Here is a 21,260-nt window from a genome sequence, read left to right as displayed (position 1 = left end):
GAAGTCGCGGGGGGGGGAAGCCAGGCTAGAAGCCGGCCGCTCTCAGACCTCCCCAGCGGCGAGCCACCTCTCCCCACACCGCCCCCGCCGCCCGAGCTCCGGGCGAGGTTTCGGTGAGGAGTAGCCCCTGGGGCGACAGCCCCGCCCGCGCCGCGAGCCCAGGCGTCTCCGCGCGTGCGCAGGTCGTCTGGCGAGGGCTGGGAGTGGGGCTCTGGAGCGACACCCTCGCCCAGGCCTAGGGCCGAGGTGTCGCCGCGCGTGCGCAAAGTCGCTGGCTGGGGCTGGGCGCGCGGCTCCCGGATTGTACTTCGACCCAGGCTGCGGGCCGAGGCGGCGCTGCGCATGCGTGAGTTGCCTGGCGGAAGTGGCGCGCCGCCGCGAAGGTTGTCTCTGGCTTCGCACCAGGGCTGTTGCCTTCTTGGAGGCCTCTCCTCCTTCGGCCAGCGCAGGGGAGGCACCTGCCTCGGAGTTCCTTTCGCACTCTCCGACCTCGTTAGGCTGCTGTTTTCATTTATGTCGCCTAGACCCTCGGCTCCCGTTCTGTGTATCTATATTCACCCAGCTTCCGGCCCCGGCTCGCTAAACTCATTATTACGCGTTCGACATTTGGTCTTGATGTCGAGGGATAGCGCAGAAAGTTTGACTAAGCTCGGCGAAGCTGTTTTCGAACTGCTGTGGAGGGATGGGGAGAAATCACCGTAAATCTTTATTTTAAGCCGGAAGATACTACCCTGCTTAGCCCCGGAAATAGGGATTTTCAGACGCTGAAAACTTTCCAAGTGCTCTGCCCTGGCCGAGAAAGAACTTCCTGCCTGAGTTAGAAGGCTAGTTCAGAGTGAACTTTTTGCTTTTGTTCTTTGGGAAATTACATAATAAGTCGGAACAGTTAGAGCCCAGGACTGTAACAAAATGCATGTCGTAGAGCTGCCTGATGCCGCGCTTGGCGACTTAATTGAAACGACGCTCTTTCCCCCAGACTGGGAATTGACAGTCCCTGTTTAATGTTTATTGAGCCTCCTGGCTTTGCACCCTTCTAGTACTACGTTCCTGCTTGGCTTTACACCTTCCTGGGCAGTGGTACTTAAGTCAGTTTCGTGACTCCTGGGGATGTTCTTGGAATGATTTTTAACGTCATTACTGTGTGCTTTGTAATCTTATATGATGTGATGATACGGACATTTGGAGGCTAGAATAGAAGAAGCCCTTAACTATCAGAGAATCTGAGTACTCAAAGGTGAAATGTAATCTCTCTTAACCAGGGCACTAGGCAATATACACGTTATTAAGTAGTAGGTAAAGGCAGGTGGAATGCTATATTCTTGCACACCCCACTCCTTCCACGCAGGCCTTAACTGCTGTTACTGGGTTTACCAAGCCGGCCTCCACCCTTAGGCCTGTGCATTTGCTATTTTCTCGATGCTCAAAGCTCACTTTCCCCCTCCACCCAAATCTGCATGGCACCCAACTTCATTCAGATCTCAGATTAATTGCCATCAGTTCAGAGATGACTGCCTCATCTAAAAGAGCCACTTCTCTCACTGTCCATCTCCTTATCCTGCTCTATTTGGCTTTTGTAGCATTTATCACTATCTGATACTCTGGATTTGTATGTGTATGTGCTGTCTCCCCCATAATGGCAGCTCAGTAGATATTTGTTAACTGTATAAATGAAATTGGTATTTGGCTCCAGAAGTACTTTATACTGAAGTCGCAGTGTGCATTCATTCATTCAAAAAACATTTACTGAGTGACCACTTTGTATCAGGTTGTCTAGCTGTTTAGAGTATGTCAGTGAACAAAATAGACAAAGATCTCTTCCCTCTGGAGCTTACATTCTAGCAAAGCATGATTAACAGTAAACATATTAATTATTTATTGGGTTAGAAAATTATAAGTGCCATAAAAAATGAAAAAAGGAGAGCAGAGAAAGGGGACTGAGTACAGGTGTGCCTTGCAATTTTCAACAGCATGGTTATGGTGGGTCTGAAGGATAAACTGAAGGTGATGTTCATGATGGAGAACTGGTTTTTAGAATTCAGTATCTTTCTGGGAGAACTTTGTTTGTTTTACCATTCTCTGCTATGTGTTTCATGGGGCCCCACAGGATGTCCATTGTGACAAATGTAACTGTCCTTTGTAGTATATAGGTGAAAAAATATTTTTTCCAAAAAGTTCACATTATTCAGGATTTTACTTTAATGCAGCAAATTAAATGAAGAGACTGGGCTCTTGAATGGAAAAGACTGGCCAAACGAATACTACAGATGGGTTGAAAAAAAACATGTATATTTTCTTCACGTTTTACTGCACTTTGCAGTTGCTTCTTAATGTCCCGCTGACTGTGGATGACTAGGTGAAGTTGTTTTCTAAGAGTGGTTGTTGATTTTCTTTATTTGGAACTGTGTTGAAGATTCACCTGGTATGATGTCATGCTTTAAGTTACTAAATTATTGCTCTTTGAGATTTCTGAAGGAACCAGACAAGCCTAGCCAAATTGCACTCCGTAATTAAAGGATGCTTAGTGAAAGAGGTTGATAGGAACAATTTTAGAAAGTGAAGTGTTTTTCCCTTTGGGTCCTTTACTTAAGTGGATTACAAACACTGTGTTTAAATATCAAAAGCTATTAATCTAAAACTATAAATGTAGAGTACCCATGGGATTTGCTTATGACTTTAGCAGTTTGTCATATTTAATTTTGGTTTTATCACGTGGTTAAAGTGAAATTAAAATGCCCCTAAGATGCTGTTACTTTTGAGGTTTACTGGAGTTGACTTACTATAAATCAAAATTGACCAGGAAAGAGATATGAGAATATCTTTGGAAGAGAATGGAATGATGGAATGGAATGATCAGCGTTGTAGGTTGGCATCAGGGACTCCTTTTCATGAAAATGGAGGGCGAAATGAGGATACTTACTTAAAAGGAGCAAATAGCTTCCCTCCCTGAAAGGGATATTCATAGTGTCCTTCAATGGAAGGCTGATATGATCCTTCTCGCTTTCATTATCCAGAAGGAACATGTGTCTAATTCACACAGTGACCTCATCTTAACGTGAAAGTCTCCAGGGAATTTAAGGTGTAGTAGTTTCTTTCAGCATGCCTGTGACACTGGGGTGTGTCTTCTATGTGTCTTCAGCCTTGCTAATCTAACCTGAGCTCATATCTATTGGGTTGGCCAAAAAGTTCGTTTGGGTGTTCCCGTAACATTCTATGGAAAAAACCCGAACGAACTTTTTGGCCAACCCAATAGTACCTCTGTCTCCCCGGGGAGCAAGACATTGACAAATACCAGAATGTGAGTAAATCATGAATTGTGACCCCATTATAATATGTTCTGTATTACGCTGAATGTATTTGACTGAACAGTTTGAATCATAAATGGAAATGAGCCAAGGCCAAGAGGGGCTACCATGTTGAATGAATATTTACATTGTGGGGCAGAGATGGTTAACAGTTAGTATTCTATTTAATAGGCATGTTAAGGGCTTTAAAAAAAATTGTATTAGATATATAAGAATCTAAAATTCAAATGGATTTACAAATGTCTCAAGTATCAGTTCATTTTGGCTAGTATAACAATCTAAAAATATTTGTATAGTTTACGTTGATTATTTTTCGTATTTGAAAGTGACACTTTTTGCTGTGCTTGGCCGAAAAGACCAACTTTAATGAGCTCAGTAATATTTTCGAACTAAATGCAACTTTGGTTTGGATTAAAGCTCTACTTCATCACTCTTGGCGAAGTTTGGAAACCTTTGTACAGTGAAATCATTAAAATAGCAACTATGTTTCTGTGTTTCATAAGTCAGTTTGCTGTTTATCATACACATATGGCAATACCATTCCCACTGAGGTTGTGCTTTAGTTTTAGTTCGGCTTTTAGTTTTTTAGTTTTGTCCATCCTGTTTATAATTGTCCCACTTTAGTTAGCAGCTGTGTAGGGTATCTTACTGTTATTTGTCATTGACTTATGGCAGCTCATTCAAGTGGAGGTAAATTATGCCTATCATCCTTTTTTGCAAGCGATAATTGGGATCATGTTTAATTATTTTATATTACATTTATACGTATTTATATTATTTCTAGCTTTCTGATGACATACCATTTAATGACTCAGCTAAGCATATAGGTGGGAACCCTCATTATCCCACTGACATGTACTTGGTCTGGAGCTCGTTAACACACTGATACTGTAAACTGTATGCTGGTGTCCTAAAAGACATTGGTTTTCCTTCATGCCTTGTTTCTTTGATTATAAAAGCATCATCAACTGTGTTGCCCAGATGGGAGAATTTGTTGAGAGCATTGAGTTATGTATTGCAAGAAAACTTTTCTATACATTATGTGTCTCAAGCATAGCTTTAGATTTGACCTCATACTGTTAAGTTGAATTTTAAAATATACATGACACTGGACTTTCTCTGCAAAAATTCTTCCTTTTTTCCTTCTGGGATCACTTTTAGAAAACAGATACCAGCATTTAGAAGCTTCTAGTTAATTGCAAGAGAACAATTTCCATGGAAAATGCCTTCTCTCAGATACAGTGTATCTAGTTTATTAGCTCTTAAGGCCTTTGCATACTACTGGGTTGGGGTAATATTGACACAGGCAGCTACCAGCTGGATATCCTTTTGCTCCCAAGTTACTTCTTTTTTTTTTTTATGTATTTGCTTTCAATTTAGTGCCCACTGCAGGCACTAAGTCAATGTTTGTTGAATGAATTAGGCAAATGAATGTCCTATAATCAGTTTAACTCATTTAGGTCAGAAGCATTATTAAGTAATACGACACATTGTCATATTAGCAGACACACTGATTAATACTGATTACCATTAATAACATGTAGAGACTGCTTATTATATGCTTTGTACAGGGAAATGAATTATTTGTTCTTTAAGAGGATTAGGGATGGGTATGTTTATCTTGTTCAGTTACTGAAAGACTGTCATCTTGTCCACTGATCTTCAACTGTGTAGTTATTAAGAGTATAGGGAAAACTCTCAAAATACAATATGTACGAAAAGGAATTATCTGTCCCAAACAGGGATAATATGGAAATAAATTACTGGACTCTACAAGTTTAGAAAAACAGTCAAAATAGGAAATGTCATGCAAAAGATTACCTTAGTTGATACATATTTGGTTTTGAAAATTAGTCTTGTGGGAAGTCCCTGATGGTCCAGTGGTTGGGACTCTGTGCTTCCACTGCAGGGGGCATGGGTTCAATCTCTGGGCAGGGAGCTAAGATCCCGCATGCTGCATGGCATGGCCAGAAAAAAAAAGAAAAAAGAAAATTACTCATGCAAAAACTTGGAACATTGGCTCTTGAGTGTCCAGTTTGGAGCCTCTGAAGGCAGAGGTCAGTGCCAGGAGCTTCTGGCTGAAGAAGGTACCTATTCTCCCATTTCTTTTTATATTGTAAGGCAAATATCAGTACAGTAAGACTCTATAATAACATAGTTCTTTTTATTACATTGAAACAAAGTGAAGAAATGCATAAGAAACTACTTTTCAAAACACAAGGCACTTTTTAATGTGAGTAATTAAGTATATATATGAGCCAAGTCATGTATCCCAAAACACATGTAAGGAAAAAAAACAATAAAGCAACATACAGTACATATCATATGGGATGATCTTATGCCATGACACTGTCACCATGAAGAAGAGCTTCCCAATACAAATGCCAGCCTCTGCCCTGGGTCTCCCTCCTGTGCAGAAAAGGGGGAAATTTGTAAGCAGATTAAGACAAGAAGTAAAAAACACAGTCTGATACACTTTTTTCTATTTCATATTTTTCTTCCATGGCATTTAAGATACTGTACTTTTTCTATGTTATTGAGTTATTATCTTCCTATGGTGTTGGTAAAATTTTATTTTACTGACGGTGAAAGAAATTGTGGTTTATGAGTTGTCATTATCAAGGCTCTGTTGAATTCCTATGTTCGCAGTAAAGGCAGTGTTAGAATGGTGGTATTCTGATTCTACAATTTTGTTTTCCTTAATATTGGGTAACCTTATCCTCCCATACTCAGATGATTAATTTAAGCTTAAAATCTTGAAAACTGTCTTGTTAATTGGAAAAGCCATATCACACCAATTTATTGATAGAATTACATGGCAAATTTTGCCTTTGACATTATCTCCATCAAAACTTTCTTATGAAACATTTCCATCAAAGTCCAGCCATGTGTATGTCAGTATCCATTACACGTTAAAATAGTATGGTTTTCTGCATGTTTTAAAACTTTATCAAATAGTGTATCATATGCATCATTCTGTGACTTAGTGATTTTTGATCAGAATTGTTTTGGAGACTTATCTGTGTTGATTCTAGATAATTTATTTTAATTGCTGTGTGGTATACACTTTCCACAGTTTATAAATTCTGTTGATGGAGACTGTTGATCAATTCTATCCACTATTTCTTGTTTTTTGCTATTGCAAACAATTTTGTATATGCACTAGAGCTCATCTAGGCCATTGTTTTCTAGACTACAAGACATGACTTATTAATGATATTGAAATCATCTTAGTGGGCTGAAACCAACATTGAAAAAATGAAATAGAAAAGGACAAAATAGGGTAGGGTAGAATAGAATAATGTAAAATAGAAAAAAATAGGAAAGAGGATATCCCTTAGCATCTCATATAGGAAGGGTAAGAATTATTTTGTGAAACTCTTGTTTCAGGTACATATATGTATCAAAAAAGATTGAAAGACACTGCTCTGACCTAAATATTGTTGAGTTGCTCTAGAAGTGATTGTGCCACTTTACATTCCTTCTAGCTATATGAGTGTGCCTTCTGATCTTCATCCTCACAAACACTATGTATTATCCCCTTTAATTTTGCCGATCTGATTGGTGAGATCTATCTGATTGTGATTACATTTCCATGATAAATTCCATGGATATGTTTGTTAATTTCTTCTTCTGTGAATTGCCTGTATCCTTTGTCCACTTCTAAATTGGATTGCCTTTTTTGTTCTAATTTTTAGGTGTTCTTTATACATTATGGATACTAATTAGATATCAGTTATATATGTTGAAAATATCTTCTCCCATTCTGTGGCATGTTTTTCCCTTTGTCTTTTATTATGCCAAAGTTTTAATCTTTAATGTAAAATTTACCAGTCTTTCCTTTGTGGTTTATGCTTGTGTGTCTCATTTAAGAAATCTTTCCCTGCCCTGAGGTCATAAAGATGTTTTCTATACTTTCTTCCAAAAATTTGAAAATTTTGCGTTTTTCCCTTTCCAAATGGTTTCCCTTGCATTTTTTTATGTTGAAATACTATAGATTAAACGTTAAGTGTTGTTTTGTAAGTTTCAGCATCCAAGTTGTTGAAGCCCTTTCCCAAAACTTATAATATCTGAAAGTTATATTTTATAATATTAATTCTTTTTATAATTGAGCACCTCTGCTGCTGACTTTCTAACAGTAAATAGAGCTGATACAATTTTTTAACTGTATTTTTCTGAGATAAATACTGGCTTGTTAAAGTTTCAAGATGGTATATTCTTGTCCTTTTCTTTTGTTCTCTAATAGAATTTATTTATGTATTTCCATTTTCAGTCACATTTACCTTACCCTAGACGACAACTTCACAAGGATCTAGAAGGAACAGGGTTAAAGATGACTGAATACTGGGCTCCAGAAATTTAGAAACAATCAGGTACAAACATTTTTGGTGGGAATGTTCCTAACCAGTCAGTACAAAGTAAAACCATCTGGAATGTACACAGGAAAACTTAAAATATCCCTGCATTACAGGGGAGGGTCCAAGAGCAAGGACTTTGGAATTAGTCCTGGCTCTGACCCTGACTGACTGGTGACTGTTAGTCAAAGTATTGAAATATGTCCATTAAACAGAGGCAATGATTACACCTGTTTCTTTTTGGCTATTGTAAAGATTAAATGAGATAATATAAGGCACTTAGTGCTTGGCACCGGGTAACTGTTTATTTTAACTGTTATTATTGTTGCTGTTATTTAGAATTCATGTTTATCACATCATGGATGTGGTATTCTGTACGCGTATTATGGATTTTTAAGACGTATATGTTGATATATTACTATAACGTTGCTATAACAATAGCCTGGTGATATCACATATAACAGGTTGAGATAACTATAATCCTCACATATATTCCGCAAACTATATTCCTCAAGTAGTGCAAATTGGGAAAGCTAGTTTTCTCTATTTTATTTGTATCACATTGGAATAATGTTAAAAAAAAGCCAACCAGGGAATTCCCTGGCAGTCCAGTGGTTAGAACGCCATGATTTCACTGCCGAGGTTGCAGGTTCAATCCCTGGTCGGGGAACTAAGATCCCCGCAAGCCAGCCGCGCAGCACAGCCAAAAAGGAAATAAATAAATAAATAAAGCCAACCATTTTCCACAATGCTACAGATTTTGACATCATTTTTTTCACAGTACTGTATAATAGTAATTAATCATGAATCATTTTTAAATCTTCAAGGACATTCTGACTGACAAAAATGAAATGATGTTAATATTATCTTTAGTGTTAATTGAATTTTACTGAATGTTATTTCTTTGCATATGGTAATTTTCATATGCCATACATGTAATTATGTCTTAACCTGATTAGTCAAATAAACGGAATGACCTGCTTTTCACCATTCTAATTTTTAAAGAGTTACTCTACTTGAAACTGATCAAAGACACTGAAAAGAGCTATTTATTTTTCTCCTTAAAAACCCAAGGTATGCAGGTGTTAAAAAATTTCTATTAGCTGATATAGAGTGCTTTCCAGGATACATTGTTAGGTGAAAAAAAAAAGCTTGCAAAAGGGTATGCAAAGTATGCTATATTTTGTACAAGAAAGAACTGGGGAATAAAAACACATACATATGTCTGCTTATTTTTGCAAAAGGAAACAGAAGAAGAAACCAGAAACCAGTGAAGCTGGTTACCTACAATGGTAGAGGGATGGGGTGGGGAAACAAAACAAAACAAACCCCAGGATTACTGTTCAGTGATCTCAGCATATTAGCAAGATTTCCCTTCTGCTAGGGACACAAAGGGGTCCTAAAGTCCAGTGAGGGGCAGTCACTTCTCTAATTAGATCCCTTTTCCTTGTCTTGTTTGTTTCCTTTTTGCCTTTGAATTCCCTTCCTCTACTCTTCTAATTTCTCTTCTCTTCCTCTTTCTTCTCTTCCCTCTCTTATCTTTTTATTTTTTATTCCAGTAAACTTGGGGCAGGTATGGAAAAGGTATTTCCAGTTAAGATGAGGCCAAAAAGAGAAGAATCCCCAATATAGGCTGTCTGCAATCTACAAAAAGCTGTATTCAGAAGATGCTTTCAACGAATATCTTGTGTTCTGCTCTGAGCCATGTGTTGTGGTAGTTATAGCAATGAATGAGTCACGGTCCTCTCTCCTAAAGAGCTTGAAAATTCATAGAGAAGACAGATGATATAGGAATAGCTGCTGCATGAAATTATTTTTCCATGATGGCAACCAGATCAAGTTTTAGAAATTTATAAGTGAGAAAAGTCTAAGTGATCCTTTTCACAACAAGCATATCTTTCCCAAACATTAGAAATAATGATTTGTATTACTTGCCGTAGTTTGAGTAGTAATTATTCTGAATATATTATTTATTATTCCTTATATGCTGAGAGACCTTTTACAGCTGAAGAAAACAGAATTTTACCAGTATCCTCAAGTGAATATAAAACATTGATAAGGAACACTGTTAAGACTTAGCCTTATTTTGGTTATTGTTTTTATCTATTGCAAGGCTCTAACTGCTTGTAGGTAGTATTAGATAAAATGTTCTGATTTTAGGCATTTGAAATATGGGTTGTATGTGAGTAGATAGGAGCCAGCCTAATGAATCAGAATATCAACATTATTAAACATGATTTCATTAAATTGCTTCTGAGGGGAGAGAGGATATTTATTCATATTTATTTTTAGTGATAACTGTGTAATGATTTAACCACAGTCCAGACATACTGCCTGTTATGTGATAGGGCTGCTTCTGCTGTTACTTGTATGTGGTAGAAGGTAGTCACTGTGGAGCTGGTTCATTAAGGCAAGCACATTCAGTGCTATAGCTACATACTGGATGGCTGTTGTTTCAGATTTTTTGTTAAGATAACAAGTCACATTTGTTCATTCATTCTTTCATCCTTTTATTCTTTTCATTCATTCCCCCCTCCCTCCCCCTTAGCAAATCATACACTCTTCAGTGGAGCTGGGAATTGATAAGTCTACTCTTCACAGTGATTTGGAACTTTCCAATCCCAGGGGAAATTTGACCAAGGTCTACAGTTTATTTTTTCTTATCTATAGGAAGTCAACTCTGAAATGAAAATTTTCTACTCATTCCCTAATAGATTTAAGAATATAGGTTTATCTTGGGATAATTTTTCCACACCTCAGCAGGAGGATTCCCATAGGAGAACAACAGTTAAAACATCTACTGGGTTTTACAGCTGTTAACTCCCATGCCCCAAACTTAATTCCCTTACTTTCCTTCACCATATTTGAGCTTAGCTTATTTTCTCTGTTAATTAGAAGTCAAGTAATTTTAACCTGCCCAGTTTCACTCGACATATGGGATCTTGATTTTACCACATACTTTTTCCCCAAGGACTGCACAGGACCATGGAAGACCATATGGAAGAAGAACTTTTCCTTCTCTATGGAAAAAGTGTCAAGGTTAGAAAAATCATGCCCTTGGAGCATATATTTTCTGTCACATAAAACATACTTCATCAAAGCTCTATTGGTCATCCAATAGGAAGATCAATGAGATAGTGTCTGTCTTTGAGGGGCTCTCAGTATAGTGACCGAGAGGCTGGCCCATCACTGTTATGGGTGTAGAGAATGCCAGAGGGACCAGCAGGGGACTCTGGGGATTGTGTGAGGAGTAGAGAAAGGGTCCCCAGAGGCGGTGACGTTTGAGCTAGATGAGGAGCCACACCACCCCTACTTTCACAGAAAATGCTGTCCTGCAAAAGGGTCTGAGTTGAACAATGTTTGCTCCACTGCCAGAGCTTTTAAAAAAAATGACAAAATACTTAATCTTAGATGACATGTTCTTAATTCATCGCAGATATTCTTTATTTCGTTTCCATCACATCTGAATATTACAGTCAGCCAGCTTAAGTCCGGTCAGTGTGCAAGTGATGTTAAAAGTTTCACATCTTTCAGCATGCGCATCGATCTCTATCTCATGTTGATTTTATGAAATTTATGAAATATCTGCTCTTCACTGCTGACAGCTTAATATTAACTGCCACCATTCACTTTCATTTTTCTGTTTTCCACTTTTTAAAAAATAAAATGCGGTCAAAATTCAGTAAACGATGTAAATCATCATCACAGCCAGTGTAGTGTACAAAAACAGCACAGCTTCTGAACTGAACCATAGTATTGCTGCGTGCTGACTCGAAGTGCTCATTTGTGAGCTCCTGTAGGAAAGTAGCTTACAAAAGCAATGTATAGAACCTGAAAGTCTTATAGAATGTTCATAGAAAATTTCATTATTTTTCTTCTGGGCACAGATTTTGTAAAATAAAAAACTCATGGAATTAGCAAAGAAATTACTTTATTACATGGTGTTATGCTGCCAGGAAATTCTCAAAACGTGAGGTGTTGGCTGTTCTTTAAGAATTTTTTTTTTTTTTGCTAGGCATGCCCAACATGTAATTTTAATTCTGTTTTTATATGCGGTATTTTAAATTGAACTGTGACAACTTAATAGTTGTCCATAGTTAAATGAAGTATCATAATCCACCTGGTTCTTCATATGGATGGAGAAGCAGAGTTAATACAGGGAGCACACACTCAAAGCAACGATAAAATGCATTTTGGTCTCTAACTTTATGGAGATGTATTTCCTTAATTATGTTTTCCTTGAGCTAATATTAAAAAATTTTACTGCTTTGCATTTCCCAAACAGATGCCAGTGAAAGATGAGAGAGGTGGCTTGGATGTGAGTAAAGCAGTGAAGGTAAGCTGGCCTGGGGTTAATTCTCACCTACGCTGGTGACAGGTGCAGGATGGAGACTCCAAGCTAGGATGCAGATTCCTGGGACACGACCTTGATGACGTATATTGCCGAGCTCTTGCTCCCTGGTAGTGCTTTTTTTCCCCCACAGTTTTTTTATTGCCCACTCTTGGCTTCTGCTCAGCCAGTCCCTTACTTAATAGCTGGGCGCAGAGGTAGTTGTGTGCCTTCTGCGGAGATGCCTGCTATCGTGCAGGCTGGCTGTAGTGTGACTGAGGCTCCTAAAGTGTGTGCGTCCTTATATTACGTACACTCTTACTATATACAATGTATATATGTATACAGAGTATACATATATGCTATATATGTACATATGTATACAGTATGTACAATGTGTATAACTATATATGCTCAAGATTATGCCAGACAGAAGAATGTATTTTTCTTCTGTGAGAGAAGATACTCAATTCCTGGAGACTGATATTAAATATTTACTTCAAAAAAGTATAAACATGAGCATTTTATAAATGAAGTCATTGGTTCCCTATGAAGAAGTTTCCCCACAGACTTAGAAACATGAATTTTTGATGACTAACCTCCAGTAGCCAGCCTTCTGGCAGAGATTTAAAAAGCAATGTATTCACACCTGTTGTATTTAGGTTATATTGGAATTATTTGTTTTCTATTAAATTGTGAGCTCCATGAAGGAAGACAACCCACAGTGGGCATTACTGCCCTGTTCATTAAGGACTTCATGAGCACAACAGCCAAAGCCCTACAAATGCAAGCAAACACTAGGTCTGCCAGGAGTTATCACTTTTTTTTTTTTTTTTTTGCGGTACGCGGGCCTCTCACTGTTGTGGCCTCTCCTGTTGCGGAGCACAGGCTCCGCGGCCATGGCTCACGGGCCCAGCCGCTCCACGGCATGTGGGATCCTCCTGGACCAGGGCACGAACCCAGGTCCCCTGCATCGGCAGGCGGACTCTCAACCACTGCGCCACCAGGGAAGCCCAGGAGTTATCACTTTTTATGTGAACTTTTTACTTAGCAACAGATGATTTGTGGAAAGAAATCTGGCTTACCCACTGAGAAGCTGGTGATCTTGGAATATTTCTCAGTCTCTCTGGCCCTCAGGTTCCTCATATGTAAAATGAGGATAGCAATGTGTATGTCCTGCACTTGTGAAGATTAGAAATACTACGTTAAGAACTCTTTTCACCAGCACGTTAGCACGTCTACATGAAATATTTGACGCCACATCCCAAACGTTGTTCTTCCTGAAAATTATAGACTTAAATCAGAAAAAAAATATTAAAATGAACACCTCACAGAAAGTAAGATTCCTTCATAATATAAGGAGGTGGGTAATTTAAAGTAGAAGCTTAGACTAAAAGGTAACAGAACAAGATTCTGTCATTAGCCCCACAGTGGCCTTAGGTGCTGCCCAAAAGATAATAGAAGACATCATTCTCCAGGCAGGGTCTTACAGTTTGGTGGTGTCATGGGGGGAAGTGGCCCGATTTGGCATTAGGGGAGCTTCCCCTGGTTCAGGCTATGCCACTCACGGAGGGTGATGCTGTTAGCAGTGACAAACTGCTTCCCCTCTGTGTTAGTTTCTTAGTATTAGTTTCTGCCCTGATGAAGTACCACAAACCAGGTGGTTTAAAACAACAGAAATCTACTCTCTGACAGTTCTGGAGGCCAGAAGTCTGAAATCAAGGTGTCCGCAGGGCCACGCTCTCTGAAGGCTTGAGGGAAGAAGCCTGCAGCTTCTGGGGGCTCCCGGCACCCTTGGTGTTCCGGCACATATAGCTGCATCACTCCAGTCTCTGCCTCCATCTTCACTGTGTGTCTTCACATAGTTAACTTTACATGTCAGCTTGAGTGGGCCCCCAGTGCCCAGGTTAAACATCGTCTCTGGGTGTGTCTGTGAGGGTGCTTCCAGATGAGAATAGCACTGGAACTGGTGGACTCAGTAAATGGGTGGGCTCTTCCTGGTGTGGGTGGGCATCATCCAATCTGTTGAGAACCTGGTTGGAACAAAAGGCAGAGGAAGGAAGAATTCATCCCTTTTTTCCTGCTTCGCTGATTTACCTGGGACGTCTCATTTCATCCTCTGCCCTCAGACTGGGATTTACATCATTGTCTCCTCTGGTTTTCGGGCCTTTGGATTCGGATTGAATTATTCCACCAGCTTTCCTAGGTCTCCAGTTTATAAATGCAAACATAGGACTTCTGAGCCTCCATAATCTTGTGAGCCAAGTCCTATAAATGAATGAATGAATGACTGGATAAATAAATAATTTTTTCCCCTGACTCCTAAGGTGAAAAGCACAAATATCCTTTCTAAAACAAGTAGCTAGTCTGATCTGCTCTCTACTAGACATATATCTGGTAAGACTGATTTAATATCTGGTGGGAAAGATAGGGCTTAGAAAATCCTTTGCTCCTTTAAATTAAGCTAGAGTTTGGTGATTATTGAGAGAAATGGCTAGACGTGGCATTTGATAGGCATGTTGGCTATTTATGCATCTTATTATAATCTTAAAAATTTTTGGAAGTTGAAAAGTATGTAAGTAAAAATGTTTCCAGTGTAGCAAATAAGTAAAAGCTCTCTTTAAAACAGCTTTATCTGTTTTAAACACCAGGGACTTGCCTGGTGATGCAGTGGTTAACAATCTGCCTGCCAATGCAGGGGGACACAGGTTCCATCCTTGGGCCGGGAAGATCCCACATGCTGCAGAGCAACTAAGCCCGTGCGCCACAACTAATGAGCCTGCACTCTAGAGCCCGTGAGCTACAACTACGGAGCCTGTGTGCCACAACTACTGAAGCCCACACGCCTAGAGCCCATGCTCCGCAACAAGAAAAGCCAATGCAATAAGAAGCCCATGCACTGCAACGAATAGTAGCCCCCGCTCGCTGTGCACAGCAACGGAGACCCAATGCAGCCATAAATAAATAAATAAAAACAGCTTTATCATGTCCACATTGAATGCTCTTATGGGAGTGCAAATGCTCATGATCTTAATGCATCCTGTTGTGGGTTTGATTGTATCCCCCCCAAGTTCATATGTTGAAATCCTAACCCCCAAACGTGATGGTATTGGTATTAGAAGGTGGGGCCTTCAAGAATTGTTTAAGTCCTGAGGGGAGAAACCTCATGAATGGGATTAGTGCTTTATAAAAGGGGCTCCAGAGAGATCCCTAGCCCTTTCCAGCACGAGAGGACACAGTGAGAGGACACAGTGAGAAGACTCTGGCTCTGAACCAGGAAGGGCACCTTCATCAGAACATGATCATGCTGGCGCCTTGAGCTCAGACTTCCCAGCCTCCAGAACTATAAAAAATGAATTTTTCTTGTTTATAATCCACCCAGTCTATGGTGTTTTGGTTTAGCAAATTGACCGAGATACCCCATTATTTTTGAAGGTGACCTTTTTTGGAAATGGGGTCACTGCAGATGCAGATTGTCTAGTTAAGATGAGGTCATGAGGGTGACCTAATCCAGCATGACTGGTATCGTTATAAAAAAGGGGAAATTGAGACACAGAGACAGACGCATGTAGGGGAAGATGATGTGAGAGACACAGGGAGAATTGGGCCGTCTGCAAGCCGAGGGGAGAGACCTGACAGATCTTCCCCTTACAACCCTTAGGAGGAACCAGACCAGCTGATACCTTGACTCTGAACTTCTAGCCTCCAGAACTGTGAGAAGATAAAGTTCTGTTGTTTAAGCCACTCAATTTGTGGTACTTTGTTTCAGCAGTTGTAGCAAACGAATACATGTCCTTTCTGGGTGTTTTCGTCCTACCAATCCCCAAACCTGAGTGGGGGGATGAGGGAACCCACCAGTTGCTCAAACTGAATGGTCAGAACTGACCCATGAACTGAAACCTTCTGGACTTTTTCCTTGGTGTCACCTTTGGCATTGTTCTTTCCCAACTTGTTTTGCTAAGACTTGGGCAGCAGATGAAACAGCAGTCTTCTCCCTTTTTTCCTGCTTTCATAAGCAGCTTAGTTTCCAGAGCTACATTTAAGATATAACCGACACTGAAAGTGCTTGCCAGACATTCACCTCCCCAGAGTTCAGCCTTGTGTGATTCCTGTGTCCTTGAGGAAAATTAATAGGTGAGATCTGATTCCATCCAGGACCTCTGGCTCTTGGTTGCAGTGAGAGGGTCCTGAAGCAATCAGGCTTGTAAAGGCAGTTCCCAATATAGATAGGGTTTGTTCCTCCTCAAACCAATGCTAACTCTTCTACAGAAATGAAGGGGGCAAAGAAAATGTATTTTTTATTATTAGTCAATATATATATAGATTTATTTTATTTACTTATTTTTTTAATTCTTTTTCAGCCAGTACAGGCTACTCTGTCATCCTTGAAGATGTTGGATGTGGGAAAGTGGCCAATTTTCTCCCTTTGTTCTGAGGAAGAACTGCAGTTAGTTCGTCAGGCCTGTGTCTTTGGCAGTGCTGGCAATGAAGTTTTATATACTACAGTAAATGATGAGGTAATGTTGAAGAAAAAATTACATTTTCAGTAATGGATTTGCTGAATTGAAGATCTTGGGGGAACTAAGGAGTTAAGGAAGGAATTAAGGTAAAAAAAAATGCACGGAGAGTAGATTCTTATTTATTAAATAATGAAGCAGTTTCCCTAGGGGAACTGTGCCTGTTTGAATGTACAGGTTTGTCAGAAATAGAACTGCTTGAACTAACTCTGGTTTTTCCCACAGATTTTTGTGCTTGGCACAAACTGCTGTGGCTGTTTGGGATTAGGTGATGTCCAGAGCACCATTGAACCTCGGAGACTGGATTCTTTAAGTGGCAAAAAAATTGCCTGCCTCAGCTATGGGAGTGGTCCACATGTTGTCCTTGCAACAGCAGGTAACCTAGGAACACAGGGTGGAATTTTAGCCATAGCTTTCTTTGTTGAGGAACAAGACTAGGACCACTCCTTACACTGAGAACATACTTTTTGATTGGCGTTCTGCCTCTGCCCTGGGAACTTGACTGTGCTTTGGACAATATGAAATATCAGTATCAATATCAAAGTAAGATAATGTAGCAGACGGAATCTAGCAGTTATTGGCACTTTGGGTGTAAGAATGACAATGCGATAAGCCCAGTGAACTCCTTTTGTTGATATGTGTAATTATTTTGCATTAGAATGCTGAACTCACTCAGGACTTTTTGAACTTGAGATTCTTGATCTATGAGAAGAGCGATGAAAGCTAGATTCGAAGATCCCCTCTAACTGTTAGCGTTCTGTGATCCTGACTTTAAACAGTGACTGATGGCTCTAGTTGGTATTAATAGTATAAAGAATTAAATATTCTCATGGCTATTTCATGCATTCAGTCTTATAAGACAACATAATTAAAACATACCTTAGAGTTTCCCTCAAGCTGGGTATTCATTTTATTAGTGTTCTTTAAATGGAAAATAAATTTTATAAATACTCTTGTATATTTATTTCACATTTTAAAAATAAGTTTTAGGGATTTTTGGTTGCCAGTAGTAGCAGGCTGGATTATTCAGACCATTTCTGCACTGAAAACAAATACAAATTCTATATAAAATATACTTTTTTAATTTTCTAAAAGCATCAAAATACTGATAAGGCAGAAAGGAATTATTAGACCAAATATATTTAAGAGAAAGTATGAACTAAGAAGTTAGAGGGGACCTTGAAGCTAATTTTGCCTTAAAGCCATCTGCCTATGCACTTAAAGAGTGTTGTGGTCTGATGTACTTATGAGGTGAAGGGGTCACAAGTCAAAGACCTCACATGTTAGGCTGGGACCACAAAGGGCTACACTCTCAGGGCAAGGATGAGTCAGTTCTTTCATCTCGAAGGGACTCAATAGAAGAATTCCTTGGCTCTGAGCAAAGCAAGGAGAAAAAAAGAAAGAAAACCTCTCCCTGAGGTGTTGTATCCATGGATTTGTATTCCAATTCACCTTAGATTGGATGGTCCAAGAAATCTCAGGCCTTGGATTTATCAAAGAGGTACCTTTAAAGTGCCTTAAGAACATGAGAGAAGTTAATGCAAATTCTTTCTAGACGAAAGTACCTTCATTCTAGGCCTGAAGGAATATAATGCCATCGAAAAATCATTTTTCAATGGCAATTAGTAGCACATAGTCAAAGATAAGCAGGTACAAGGAAACAAGGCACCCTGAATAAGAACCTGCAAAAAAGACAGCAAAAAACAACTACTAAATATCAGATATTAGAATTACCAGATACCACTTATAAGATGGCTGTACTTATTATGTTTGAAAAAATAAAAAATGAGCTTGAAGATACCTGAAGAGGTCATAGAAGACTTGAAAGAGAACCACATAAACAATATAATTATCAAAATGAAAAAATCAGTGGACAAGTTTTGCAGCAGTTTGAACACAGCAAGAGAAAATTAATAAACTGGAAGGTAGATCAGAAGAAATTATCTGGAATGTCGCACAAAGAGACAATAGGGTAGAAAAATACAGATGAAAGGCGTATATACTGTATTATTCCATTTATGTTAAGTTCAAAACCAAGAAAGACTAAATCCTGTTATCCAGGATGTATATGTGGAGGGGCTTTTGGGGTGATCATAAGATTGTATTTCTTGACTTGAGTGGTAGTACATGGATGTGTACTTTGCAATTATTTATAAAACTGTGTATATACAGTTTAAGAACTTTTCTGAATATGTATTATACTGCACAATAAGTAATATAACAAAGATTCAAAAAGTTAACTTGGAGATCATTTTATAGATAAGGAAATTAAGGTTCAGAGAAGTTAAATGACCTTACAGTCTGTCTAATTTCAATCTGTTTTTTTTTTCTCTTACTTTTAGCAGCCTTTTCTCTGTTGTTTATTAAAAACCTATCTTCTAGCTATTATAACTGAATCCATTTAAATTTTATCTTGTTGCTTTGAGGTAGAATGTAGTTAAACTTCCCAAATGTATTCTTTTATAAAATGAGTTTTGTGGAATAGGGAAGTTGATTAGCTTTTGCATATGAAGTTTTAGTTTCCATTTGTGGAAGTGTGTAATATATATATTTTCATATAAGAATAGATGTTTTGAAAGTTGGTTATGTTTCTTTTTATTTTCAGAAGGAGAAGTCTTTACCTGGGGTCACAATGGTTACAGTCAGCTGGGCAATGGGACAACTAATCATGGTCTAGTGCCCTGTCATATCTCTACTAATTTGTCAAACAAACAAGTCATTGAAGTGGCCTGTGGGTCTTACCATTCTTTGGTGCTAACATCTGATGGAGAGGTGAGAATAGTCAGCATAAATCCCACTGATCATAAGATTTCAATAAGATTTTAATTTCAGTACATTATATAGATTCCTGTAGCAGTCCTGGAAATATGATCATTTGATTAAAATAACCACCTACCTCAAATTCAGTCTTACTCTTGTTAGCAGTTCATAGTCATGGTGTTTATATTATGAAGTGTGCCTGTATGTAGTAAGGATTTCTATAACTGCAAAATTTAAAAGGATGTATTGTTACTTCTATGTTGCTATACTCAAGGGGATTATTTGCAAAAAGAAAAATCCCCAAATGCTGGAAAATATGGCTGAAGCAAAGTAGATATTTTTATAAGGATTATATGATATTTGATTATAATCATTGCTGTTTGTGTAGGTAATGCCAGTAACCAAATTTTATAAAGTAATATGCTTTGGGACTTCCTAGGCGGTCCAGTGGTTAAGACTTTGCCTTCCAATGCAGCGGGTGCGGGTTTGATCCCTGGTCAGGGAGCTAAGATCCCACGTGCCTCGTGGCCAAAAAACCAAAACATAAAACAGAAGCAGTATTGTAACAAATTCAATGAAGACTTTAAAAATGGTCCACATCAAAAAAATCTTAAAAAAAAAAATAAAGTAATACATGTTGTAAGAATGCATTCTATGGAAACTTCCCTGCCTGTGTTGTGAGCATTTATGGTTATCAAGCACTTTGAGGGCAAAGATGAGGCACCGTAAGTGCCAATTGAGACACTTTATATATTAGTGTGTTTCACTTATTGATCTCTTCTTTCAAATAGGTATTTGCCTGGGGTTATAATAACTCCGGGCAGGTAGGGTCTGGATCAACAGCTAATCAGCCGATCCCTCGAAGAGTCACTGGCTGCTTACAGAATAAAGTAGTTGTGAACATAGCCTGTGGACAGATGTGCTCGATGGCAGTGGTGAACACTGGGGAGGTAAGAAAGTTATTTTCTGTGTCGCTTAAAAAAGCCTGTCTACCTTCTCAGTGTCATACTGACATGGAATGCTTCTGTTCATCTTTCGTGGGCATTGAGTCTCTCATCTTCTCTCAGGTCTATGTCTGGGGTTACAATGGAAACGGGCAGCTGGGACTCGGCAGCAGCGGCAACCAGCCAACCCCCTGTAGGGTAGCAGCTTTGCAAGGCATTCGTGTCCAGCGGGTATGTCCACTGTTGCTTCACATGCTGCCTGTTTTTAAGGCTACAGGGGCAAGGATACCAATGTACTTAAAAACTCAGTTGTCTTAGCAGGATGAAAAAGTAAGCTGCTTGGCTATCTTGACTGAAGTAAAGGTTAAAGCTCTTTTCCTGAATTTAGTTGTAGATGTTTATCAGAAAATTTATATTTCCAGTGCACTCTCATACATAGCTGTTGGGATGTAAATTTTTATCATCTTTTCCAAGGAAACTTTGGCAGTATGTATCAAGAGCCTTAAAAATATTCATACCCTTTGGTCTGTAATTCTACTTAAATTTAGGGCATTATCCTAAGGAACCAAAGAGAAAGTGACTTGCAGAAGGTGTAGTAAAGATATAGCAAAAAAAAAAAGAAAAAAAAAGAAAGAAAAAAATTGATAACAAATAATAGCAGCACAATTTACCTAACCAAACAGTAAGTTAATGGTTAAATAAATTAATATCAAGACTAAATTTATATTAACAGAGATGATGCTTACAAAGGATTTTTAATGGTAGGGAAATAATGCTATATGCAATGTTAAGTAAAAAGAAAGATATAGGACTACTTATACAGATATGATCACTTTTTTAAAAAGCTATCAGTGCATATCTCTATATTTATATATAAATAGAAAAAAAATCCTGATCTTGAGATGACTTTCATAATTATACTTTCCTATATTTTTTTCACATTGAACATCTTTTACTTTTATAATAAAAGGAGAAAATAATTCTTAAAAAATAGAAGTGTCTATTTCTTATTCACTTCACACCCCTTGATCTCTGTGAGCATAATGAATGCC

General features: G+C 38.7%; 1 protein-coding gene across 6 annotated transcripts in view; it reads left to right on the top strand.

Moving 5' to 3' along the window:
• Positions 1 to 21,260, top strand: part of RCBTB2 (RCC1 and BTB domain containing protein 2) — a 37,257-nt gene that overhangs the window by 139 nt on the left and 15,858 nt on the right. The window contains exons 1-9 of one of the 6 annotated variants that reach the window (XM_027116292.1): positions 46 to 113; positions 7,576 to 7,675; positions 10,629 to 10,696; positions 11,943 to 11,993; positions 16,349 to 16,504; positions 16,730 to 16,880; positions 19,110 to 19,276; positions 20,056 to 20,214; positions 20,332 to 20,439. In XM_027116292.1, coding sequence (XP_026972093.1) covers positions 10,643 to 10,696; positions 11,943 to 11,993; positions 16,349 to 16,504; positions 16,730 to 16,880; positions 19,110 to 19,276; positions 20,056 to 20,214; positions 20,332 to 20,439 — 846 coding nt within the window. In that variant the 5' untranslated portion in view covers positions 46 to 113; positions 7,576 to 7,675; positions 10,629 to 10,642. Of the gene's footprint in view, positions 1 to 45; positions 114 to 3,179; positions 3,296 to 7,575; positions 7,676 to 10,628; positions 10,697 to 11,942; positions 11,994 to 16,348; positions 16,505 to 16,729; positions 16,881 to 19,109; positions 19,277 to 20,055; positions 20,215 to 20,331; positions 20,440 to 21,260 lie in introns of those variants that run through there. The other 5 variants (XM_027116291.1, XM_027116290.1, XM_027116293.1 and 2 more) reach the window with 5 other exon arrangements.

Source organism: Aethalodelphis obliquidens, unplaced genomic scaffold (genome assembly GCF_003676395.1).
Source record: "Aethalodelphis obliquidens isolate GAN/ISIS:26980383/991018 unplaced genomic scaffold, ASM367639v1 scaffold16, whole genome shotgun sequence".
NCBI lineage: Eukaryota > Metazoa > Chordata > Mammalia > Artiodactyla > Delphinidae > Aethalodelphis > Aethalodelphis obliquidens.
The sequence above is the reverse complement of the archived record's forward strand: the minus strand, read 5'-3'. Positions and strand labels throughout refer to the sequence as shown.